The sequence below is a fragment of the Heptranchias perlo genome, chromosome 32 (assembly GCF_035084215.1).
Source record: "Heptranchias perlo isolate sHepPer1 chromosome 32, sHepPer1.hap1, whole genome shotgun sequence".
NCBI classification, from domain to species: domain Eukaryota; kingdom Metazoa; phylum Chordata; class Chondrichthyes; order Hexanchiformes; family Hexanchidae; genus Heptranchias; species Heptranchias perlo.
This window is the reverse complement of record NC_090356.1, coordinates 1,244,035-1,254,034: the sequence shown is the minus strand read 5'-3', so window position 1 is coordinate 1,254,034 and position 10,000 is coordinate 1,244,035. Positions and strand designations below refer to the sequence as shown.

General features: G+C 61.2%; 1 protein-coding gene across 1 annotated transcript in view; it reads right to left on the bottom strand.

Annotated features, from left to right (window-relative positions):
* mfn2 (mitofusin 2) overlaps positions 1 to 10,000 on the bottom strand; it is an 18,677-nt gene that overhangs the window by 905 nt on the left and 7,772 nt on the right. Inside the window, exons 2-9 of the mRNA XM_067970037.1 lie at positions 9,734 to 9,860; positions 9,502 to 9,606; positions 6,280 to 6,382; positions 5,084 to 5,304; positions 3,728 to 3,883; positions 2,238 to 2,434; positions 1,662 to 1,796; positions 1 to 1,073 (exon numbers count right to left, since the gene is read on the bottom strand). The exon at positions 1 to 1,073 is cut by the window's left edge and continues 905 nt beyond it. Of these exons, the coding sequence (XP_067826138.1) occupies positions 1,004 to 1,073; positions 1,662 to 1,796; positions 2,238 to 2,434; positions 3,728 to 3,883; positions 5,084 to 5,304; positions 6,280 to 6,382; positions 9,502 to 9,606; positions 9,734 to 9,860 (1,114 nt within the window). The 3' untranslated portion in view covers positions 1 to 1,003. The remainder of the gene's footprint in view (positions 1,074 to 1,661; positions 1,797 to 2,237; positions 2,435 to 3,727; positions 3,884 to 5,083; positions 5,305 to 6,279; positions 6,383 to 9,501; positions 9,607 to 9,733; positions 9,861 to 10,000) is intronic.

Below are 10,000 nucleotides of genomic sequence, written 5' to 3'. Positions count from 1 at the left end.
TACCCGGGAGCAAGTTTCAGGCTGGAATCTAATCGAGGGGTTCAGGGGGTTTATATATAGAATAACAGATACCCGGGAGTGAGTTACAGGCTGGAATCTAATCGAGGGGTTCAGGGGGTTTATATATAGAATAACAGATACCCGGGAGTGAGTTACAGGCTGGAATCTAATCGAGGGGTTTGGGGGGTTTATATATAGAATAACAGATACCCGGGAGTGAGTTACAGGCTGGAATCTAATCGAGGGGTTCGGGGGGTTGCACAGGCCATGGAGTGAATCTTTAAATCCTTTGTAACCAATCTCAAGCTCAGGATTAGAACTCATATTGTAATCACTGCTGGTCAATGCTATTTATACATGTAAATATCACAAAGGAGTTGTGAGCAGAGGGTGATCATGTCCTGACTGCAAGGTTTGGTGTGGGGTGAACCAGCTACAGACACTATGAGAGCCAGTCTACGTTTTATTAAAGCACTTCTCGGGCTTGTTTATTCCTCTGTGACGAGCAAGTGGGAAATGCCACCAATTGCCCACGATCAGATTAAGTCAGCAGTCCTGCCCGGGTCAAACCCTGTAACACACAGCTCTGCAGTTGCAACTTTGTACAAAAGGTCTTTGCAAAATGATCAGATCACCTGGGGAGAGGGGGAGAGGTCACTCCACGAGCCCCGTGTCCAGCGTCGCTCCACAAGCCTGAGCTGTGAGATAAACCTGAACAGATTCGTGTTCTGAACCATAGATATAAAAGGAAGGAGGTCTCCAAATGTCTGCATTGTCCTGCGGCTCGTCATGCTTCATAGGCCAGACATGGGTCTTCAATTCAGCCCCTTGCAGTTATAAATCAATTCTCAAGTGTTTATAAATTATTCTGAGCAAGAAATTAATTAAGATCCCGAGGATGCCTCCCACCCTCCCACCACCCCACCCGAGGGGGTCAGTGTTGGACTCATGCCCCAGGCGGTGGATACATCTCCAGACCCTCGCCTACTCCTGCCAGTCACTCTCATCTGCTCTGCTCCAGGTACTGATGAGTGAACATATTCAGCTCACTGTCCAGCCAGCCGGCCTTGTTTCTGCAAGGAAATGACACTCAGTTACTTCAAGTACACAGCAGGGCTCAACACACACAACCGTGGCCGGGGAGAGGGGCGTGCACTGCATGCGACCCCGTTACACACCCGGGGAGGGGGCCCGTTACACACCCAGGGAGGGGGCCCGTTACACACCCAGGGAGGGGGCCCGTTACACACCCGAGAAGGGGGGAAACCACATGGGAGTCTCAAAAATAAAGCAATTTAAGGAAAAAGGAGGGAATTAAAACTACTGCTGGATAAAGCCGAGACTGACTGGGCTCATTAACCTCGACACCTCATTGATCAGCCACGGTCAAACGCTGCACTGCCTCCTTCATCAAGCCGGGCAAAGCTCCGAATGTGGAGTGGGTTCAGGTTCCTCTTTTTCCCAGCAGGAAGTCTGGCTCCCGCTCCCAGACAGGTTGCTGGAGTCAGGAATCCACCCTATGGTGCATCACACTCCAAACTCAAACACACTGGGCCCTTTACAACAGCTATGCACGGAGCAGAAAGCTTTAGGCAGTCAGCTCCTGGCCCAGAGTTGCCAACGTTCTGCAGCTGCTTTTGCCGACACCAGTGGGAACCCACCTGAGCAGCTTGGCTTTGCTCTGCAGCGAGTCCAGCAGTTCAATCTTCTTGTTCAGGTCCTTAATCTCCTCGTCCAGTTTCTGCCTTGTTACATCCACCTGCTGACACAGCTGGGCAAACGTCCCCGTCAGCTCCCTGCAGGGGAGGGAACAGAGACAGAGGTACAGTGAAAGGAGGAGCTACACACACACACACACACAAAAGTACACATTTACTGTGAAATTAACTTAAATTAACACAGGATGAGAAGTCAGTCAGACAGGGTCCTGCCCCAATCACTGCCCATTGATCCCTGCTGGCTGAGGCTGATGGGTGAAGGCAGATCAGGCATTACTGTGATGCCTTCTGTAGTGGAATATCCTACCAAGATTTACTGTCTAGTTCCACATGAAGAATAGTCACTGGGGTAAGGGACTGATGGGCAGGTGACACTGGGCCTTTGTGCCCCAGCAAGAGGCGGTGCCTTCAGGGCCAGTGGGGGAAAGAAGTCAGAGGGGGAAGTTATTTAAGACTGAAGAAGCCTGATTGGGACCAGAAGGCCGTGCAATGTCCCCGTTCTCCTAGTTCCCCACTTACTGTTGCACTTGATGGCTACAGTTGGAGCCAGTGTAACTGACGATGAGCTGCAGCTTCTCCCCAGCATAGTCCACCAGCTGACGTTTGAAGGCTCGTTCCTTGGCTCTGGTCGTCCAGGTCAGACGCTCGTACACATACAGCAGGCCGTACAATCCCAGGCTCAATGCGATCAGCCGCCAGCCCACGGCCTTCCACACCTGACACAATCACACAAGGGCTCAATTTATCCACTCACCTTTCTCTAAACCCCTACCTGCACTGTCCAATATAAATAAATGTAGGTTAAATCCACCTTCATTCAACATTCCAGCCCCGGGGAATCAGCGCTGATATCTCAAGGACAGCAGCAATCTTTCTGTTCATCGATGGCCAACAGAGGTATGATTTAGCAGCCCGGCCCAGGCACAGGGCTCAGGAAAGAATGAACGGGGATCGTGCAGTTGCACCCAGCCCGGGAGCGAGGGTGAGAATTCAGACAGACAGTCTGTTCAGGTGCACTCACAGTATCCACTGTCTGATCAACCCCAGACCGTGGACCATAGAACATTCCATCACAGGTAGCCACCATGTATGTGCCTCTGTTTGTCTCCATGGGGCAGCTGGTCTTATCCCACTCGCTCCCCGAACCCTTTAATACTCCTTGTTTTCAAGCAATTGTTCTAATTCCCTTTTTAACTCTGCTCCAACGAACCTCCTCCTTTCATTCTTTGTGATTATTTTATGTTTGTGCTCCTGTTACCAACTCTGATCAGTGCAAACAACCCATCACCATTTACCTCACCAGAACGTTCATAATGAAGACCTCCATCAAGTCACCCAGTAACCCAGGCTCTAATCAGCCACTCACACCTGGTCAGGGAGAGGGTCCTGAGAGATGTGGCCTTTAAATAGCACTGGAATGCACTGTGGTCTTTCAGCTGCTGGTTTGGTTCAGTGGGAGCACTCTCTCCTCTCCTGTCAGACAATAGTGGGCTGAAACCTCAGTACAGGCCATTAACACGTGGCCCAGGCCCACACTACAGAGCAGGGCTGAGGGAATGCAGCATCCAAGGTCAGAGGAGATGTTAAACTGAGGTCCTATCTACCTTGGCCAGGTGGGCGTACAAGATACCAAAAGAAATGAACTGGTTATTCACCTCATGTGCTGTTTGTGGGATCTTGCTGTGCACACATTGGCTGCCGTGTTTGTCCACATAACAGTGACAGCACTTCAAAAGTAATTCATTGGTTCTGAAGCGCTTGGGGATGTCCTGAAGCTCTGATAAGGTGCTGTATGAATAAAAGTTCTGGTTTCTTTCTTTAACAACCTGCACCCATTCATGTTCCTCCCCCTTGCAATGCCAGCCTGCCCATCCTGTGCATTAGCACGGGTTACAGTAGGTGCAGTCTCACAGAGTGCCTGCTACCCTGCCCACTCAGATCGTCATTGCTCCCCCAGCTGCACAGCCATCACTGTACCAGATGTTCCAGGGAAAACAGCTGTTACTTACCACACCCCCAACCACAATTATCCCCATCGATGTCCGTGAAGTTAATGATGCTAATCCTGTTACCATAGAAACCATGAGTTCTTCCTGGGTCATGGACCCCTGGGGTAAGGGAGGTAAGCTGGTGCTGACAGGGGTAATGGGTAGTTGCCGTGGTACCTAGAGATACAGGAGACCACGAGTCAGCAGAAATCAGACTGCACACAACCAGATGTTAACCTCATCCCACTCCGATATTACCGAATGCACCAAGCAGATTACAGAATTGCTCACAGCAGCGGAGGAATCAATTGGCACCAGTCACAGGTATCGGCCTCAGCTCAGCAGCAGCTCTCCCACCTCGGAGTCAGAGAGTCGTGGGTTCAAGTTCCATTCCAGAGACGAGCACAAAATCCAGGCTGCTGCACGGAGTGCGGAGGGCCGAGGGAGCGCCCCGCCGTCGGAGGGCCGAGGGAGCGCCCCGCCGTCGGAGGGCCGAGGGAGCGCCCCGCCGTCGGAGGGCCGAGGGAGCGCCCCGCCGTCGGAGGGCCGAGGGAGCGCCCCGCCGTCGGAGGGCCGAGGGAGCGCCCCGCCGTCGGAGGGCCGAGGGAGCGCCCCGCCGTCGGAGGGCCGAGGGAGCGCCCCGCCGTCGGAGGGCCGAGGGAGCGCCCCGCCGTCGGAGGGCCGAGGGAGCGCCCCGCCGTCGGAGGGCCGAGGGAGCGCCCCGCCGTCGGAGGGCCGAGGGAGCGCCCCGCCGTCGGAGGGCCGAGGGAGCGCCCCGCCGTCGGAGGGCCGAGGGAGCGCCCCGCCGTCGGAGGGCCGAGGGCCGAGGGAGCGCCCCGCCGTCGGAGGGCCGAGGGAGCGCCCCGCCGTCGGAGGGCCGAGGGCCGAGGGAGCGCCCCGCCGTCGGAGGGCCGAGGGCCGAGGGAGCGCCCCGCCGTCGGAGGGCCGAGGGCCGAGGGAGCGCCCCGCCGTCGGAGGGCCGAGGGCCGAGGGAGCGCCCCGCCGTCGGAGGGCCGAGGGCCGAGGGAGCGCCCCGCCGTCGGAGGGCCGAGGGCCGAGGGAGCGCCCCGCCGTCGGAGGGCCGAGGGCCGAGGGAGCGCCCCGCCGTCGGAGGGCCGAGGGCCGAGGGAGCGCCCCGCCGTCGGAGGGCCGTCTTTCGGATGAGACGTTAAACTGAGGCCCTGTCTGCCCCCTCGGGTGGATGTAAAAGATCCTGTAACACTATTCGAAGAGCAGGGGAGTTCTCCCCCGGTGTCTGACCAATATCTATCCCTCAACCAACATCATTAAAAGACTGGTTAACTGGTCGTTACCACACTGTTGTCTGTGGGATCTTGCTGTGTAAATTGGATGCCACATTTCCTCCTCTGCCGTTACCTGCTCGCAGTATCCCGCTAACGCCCGGCGCCCGGTCTTGGGCCCCAGGAACCGGTTGACAAGCATCGTCCATCCGAGCGAGAAGTGGAACCCGATGTCCTCCTGGAAGTCGGCACAGAGCTTTTCACAATTCAGGTCGTAGCTGAGACTGAAGCACTGACGAGGGGCGAGGACATCGACCTGACCCCTCTCCGTAGGGGGTAGCAGGGGCCGCAGGCTGTCTGGGTTTGGGGGGGGGGGGGGGGGAAAAGAGAAATCAGCACAAAATCATCCACTGAAAAGGGGCTTTGAGGTTCCCAGCACCAACTAGCAGTGCTCACAATCCAGCCCAGGGTGGGGGGACCCTTCAACCACCCGTACCCCACCTCACACCAGGCTCCATTCATCCATCAGCCCCACCCACACCAACCCCCTCCTCCAACACATGAAATCCTCACGGACACAGGAATTGCTGGACGATAATAGTCCGCGGTCCATCTAGTTCACCTTCCACCATCCGGGTAGTCGCTGATACAACGATAATGGATTGTTGACTGATCACAGCGATCAATCTCCATCAATCAGTCTCCAACAGACCCAGACATGAGGTGAGGAAACTCCCAGTGGGGGAGAGCTTTGGGAATCAGGTCCAAAGTCACCTGTTCCTCCCGAGCCTGTTACACTCACCACGTCATGTCTCAAATTACTCATCCTCATCTTCAAACCCCCCCCTTCAGATCTTTGTAACCAGCCTGTACCCCCTCCCTCCACCCCCCACCAATCCCCCCACCCTCCCCCACCCCTTCAGTCCGCTGACTCTGGCCGTCTGTTCACCCCCTGCCTTCACCCAACCATTGGTGGGAGGGCGTTCAGCAGCCTCTACCCACCCCATCTCCCCACTTTCTCCTTTAAAAACCTTCCCAACCCACCCTTCAGTCTCTCCTCCCCGTTCCCTTCTCTCTGGCGATTTGTGAGCTGCCCTGGGACTCTAGTTACAGAAACATAAGCTGCTGTTGCTGCTGGGAGGACAGGGAATCGGGATCGGAGACTCCAGACCCCTCACCCTCAGGGGAATTAAAGCACAAACCAAGCCCAAAGCCGCAGCTTGGAGCCCAGATCGCGGTTATTTTTGAAACATACAAATCTTTCAGGGTCTGACCCCAGCTCCATTTCCCCAGATTGTTACCCTGTGAAAAGGCCCAATTGCCAGCACTGACCAATCATCTCCTGCTGTGTGCTCTGCAGGCTGGCTGTAATGGTGACAGAGCATCTCTCTGACATGTTGCGTCTAAGCCCTTCCTCCAGGTGTTTGTGAAGCTCCTGTAAGGAGGAGGAGACAGAGTTAATGGTGTGTGGAAGGTGGTGGAAAGGACTAAGAGAAAGGAAGATGCCACTGACAGGGAAGCTTTACCTGGAGTGACCCTGAACCGAAGCAACTCGAACACCTGAAACTTCAGGCCACTCCTTCAATGAATGATTCTCAGCACTGACACAAGCCCGAGGAACCCCAGCTCAGATCTGTCCCCGAGGAGCCCGCTCTTACCCTCAATTGGGAGGCCGAGTGCAGTTTGCTTCCTGCTCTTTGCAGTCAGTTTCTTCGAGTCTCTTCCCCTGCACTAGTTTCCGATTCGATCCTGTTTACGGTCGGGAATCTCGGAACTTTCTTCTTGCTCCACAGACACTGCCTCCTCCTGCACCCTCACTGTGGCAACAGCAAGATTCAGCTCATCTCAACACTAACTCATTCTCTCTCAGGACTCTCAACCATTCTTCACCCTCCCCTTCCCCCAACAACCTACTGGCTTCACCACAAAACACGGGCTGGGGGAAGGAGAGCGGGGGGGCTGGGGGAGGGAGAGCGGGGGGGCTGGGGGAGGGAGAGCGGGGGGGCTGGGGGAAGGAGAGCGGGGGGGCTGGGGGAAAGAGAGCGGGGGGGCTGGGGGAGGGAGAGCGGGGGGCTGGGGGAAAGAGAGCGGGGGGGCTGGGGGAAGGAGAGCGGGGGGGCTGGGGGAAGGAGAGCGGGGGGGCTGGGGGAAGGAGAGCGGGGGGGCTGGGGGAAGGAGAGCGGGGGGGCTGGGGGAGGGAGAGCGGGGGGGCTGGGGGAGGGAGAGCGGGGGGGCTGGGGGAGGGAGAGCGGGGGGGCTGGGGGAGGGAGAGCGGGGGGCTGGGGGAAAGAGAGCGGGGGGGCTGGGGGAAAGAGAGCGGGGGGGCTGGGGGAGGGAGAGCGGGGGGGCTGGGGGAGGGAGAGCGGGGGGGCTGGGGGAGGGAGAGCGGGGGGGCTTGGGGGAGGGAGAGCGGGGGGGCTGGGGAGGGAGAGCGGGGGGGCTGGGGGAAAGAGAGCGGGGGGGCTGGGGGAGGGAGAGCGGGGGGGCTGGGGGAGGGAGAGCGGGGGGGCTGGGGGAAGGAGAGCGGGGGGGCTGGGGGAGGGAGAGCGGGGGGCTGGGGGAGGGAGAGCGGGGGGGCTGGGGGAGGGAGAGCGGGGGGCTGGGGGAGGGAGAGCGGGGGGCTGGGGGAAGGAGAGCGGGGGGCTGGGGGAAGGAGAGCGGGGGGCTGGGGGAGGGAGAGCGGGGGGGCTGGGGGAGGGAGAGCGGGGGGGGCTGGGGGAGGGAGAGCGGGGGGGCTGGGGGAAGGAGAGCGGGGGGCTGGGGGAGGGAGAGCGGGGGGGCTGGGGGAGGGAGAGCGGGGGGCTGGGGGAGGGAGAGCGGGGGGGCTGGGGGAGGGAGAGCGGGGGGCTGGGGGAGGGAGAGCGGGGGGGCTGGGGGAGGGAGAGCGGGGGGGCTGGGGGAAGGAGAGGGGGGGCTGGGGGAGGGAGAGCGGGGGGGCGGGGGAGGGAGAGCGGGGGGGCGGGGGAGGGAGAGCGGGGGGGCTGGGGGAGGGAGAGCGGGGGGCTGGGGGAGGGAGAGCGGGGGGCTGGGGGAGGGAGAGCGGGGGGGGCTGGGGGAAGGAGAGGGGGGGGCTGGGGGAGGGAGAGCGGGGGGCTGGGGGAGGGAGAGCGGGGGGGCTGGGGGAGGGAGAGCGGGGGGGCTGGGGGAAGGAGAGGGGGGGGCTGGGGGAGGGAGAGCGGGGGGGCTGGGGGAGGGAGAGCGGGGGGGCTGGGGGAAAGAGAGCGGGGGGGCTGGGGGAGGGAGAGCGGGGGGCTGGGGGAAAGAGAGCGGGGGGGCTGGGGGAAGGAGAGTGGGGGGGCTGGGGGAGGGAGAGCGGGGGGCTGGGGGAGGGAGAGCGGGGGGCTGGGGGAAGGAGAGTGGGGGGGCTGGGGGAGGGAGAGCGGGGGGGCTGGGGGAGGGAGAGCGGGGGGGCTGGGGGAGGGAGAGCGGGGGGGCTGGGGGAGGGAGAGCGGGGGGCTGGGGGAAAGAGAGCGGGGGGCTGGGGGAAAGAGAGCGGGGGGGCTGGGGGAAAGAGAGCGGGGGGGCTGGGGGAGGGAGAGCGGGGGGGCTGGGGGAGGGAGAGCGGGGGGGCTGGGGGAGGGAGAGCGGGGGGGCTGGGGGGCTGGGGGAGGGAGAGCGGGGGGGCTGGGGGAGGGAGAGGGGGGGGCTGGGGAGGGAGAGCGGGGGGCTGGGGGAAAGAGAGCGGGGGGGCTGGGGGAGGGAGAGCGGGGGGGCTGGGGGAGGGAGAGCGGGGGGCTGGGGGAGGGAGAGCGGGGGGGCTGGGGGAAGGAGAGCGGGGGGGCTGGGGGAGGGAGAGCGGGGGGCTGGGGGAGGGAGAGCGGGGGGCTGGGGGAAGGAGAGCGGGGGGCTGGGGGAAGGAGAGCGGGGGGCTGGGGGAGGGAGAGCAGGGGGCTGGGGGAGGGAGAGCAGGGGGCTGGGGGAGGGAGAGCGGGGGGCTGGGGAGGGAGAGCGGGGGGCTGGGGGAAGGAGAGCGGGGGGCTGGGGGAAGGAGAGCGGGGGGCTGGGGGAGGGAGAGCGGGGGGCTGGGGGAGGGAGAGCGGGGGGCTGGGGGAAGGAGAGCGGGGGGGCTGGGGGAAGGAGAGCGGGGGGGCTGGGGGAGGGAGAGCGGGGGGGCTGGGGGAGGGAGAGCGGGGGGCTGGGGGAGGGAGAGCGGGGGGCTGGGGGAAGGAGAGCGGGGGGGCTGGGGGAAGGAGAGCGGGGGGGCTGGGGGAGGAGAGCGGGGGGGCTGGGGGAGGGAGAGCGGGGGGGCTGGGGGAGGGAGAGCGGGGGGGCTGGGGGAGGGAGAGCGGGGGGTGGGGGGGGGGGCTGGGGGAGGGAGACAGGGGGCCCACAGCCTCCCTTCAGTGAGTGACAGCTTCTCATGTAAACAGTGGTCCAAATCCTCCACATTGAATGAACTCGGCCCCTCGAGCAGTGCACTGAGAGGGACTGATCCCCCCCCCCCCCCCCCCCCCGGGGCTCCCTTAATCCCAGTGGGACACAGGGTGATTGTGATGCTGGGAGTTTGAACCTTGGGATCAATCACTGCTCACTCCTGGTCCTGGAAATACTCACACTCTTGTAGACTCTGAGCACCACCTGGGAGGGGTGGAAATCCATCAGGAAATCATCCAGCAGCAAGGAAAGGTGACGGATTTCTTCAGCCATTGCGTTTGAGACCTGAAACACACAAAATGGCATCAAACAGCGGCCAGACAGACTCAGCAGCAAGTCCAGAAACACGGAGCTGGTCAAATCACCCTCGTCCATCCCCAGTACAAGAAATCCCAACAATTCACCCTCTCACCTGCCGCTCCACTTCCTCGGTGATCTGTTTGATTTTAGTTTTACAATCCTGGGTCAGTAAATCCAGCTGATTCTCTATAAATGCCAATCGGTCCACGCGCTCCTCTCTCTGATCCAGGCAATGCACCCTGCAACAAGGTAAAGAGTCAATCCCAACCTCAGGGTGCGGAGCCGAGGGGCTGGAGGTCACGGCATTACTTTACTCGACAAACTGGTGTCCACTTTAGTTTTTGGTTCCTAATGATCCCGGTGTCCCTCCACCCCCCTA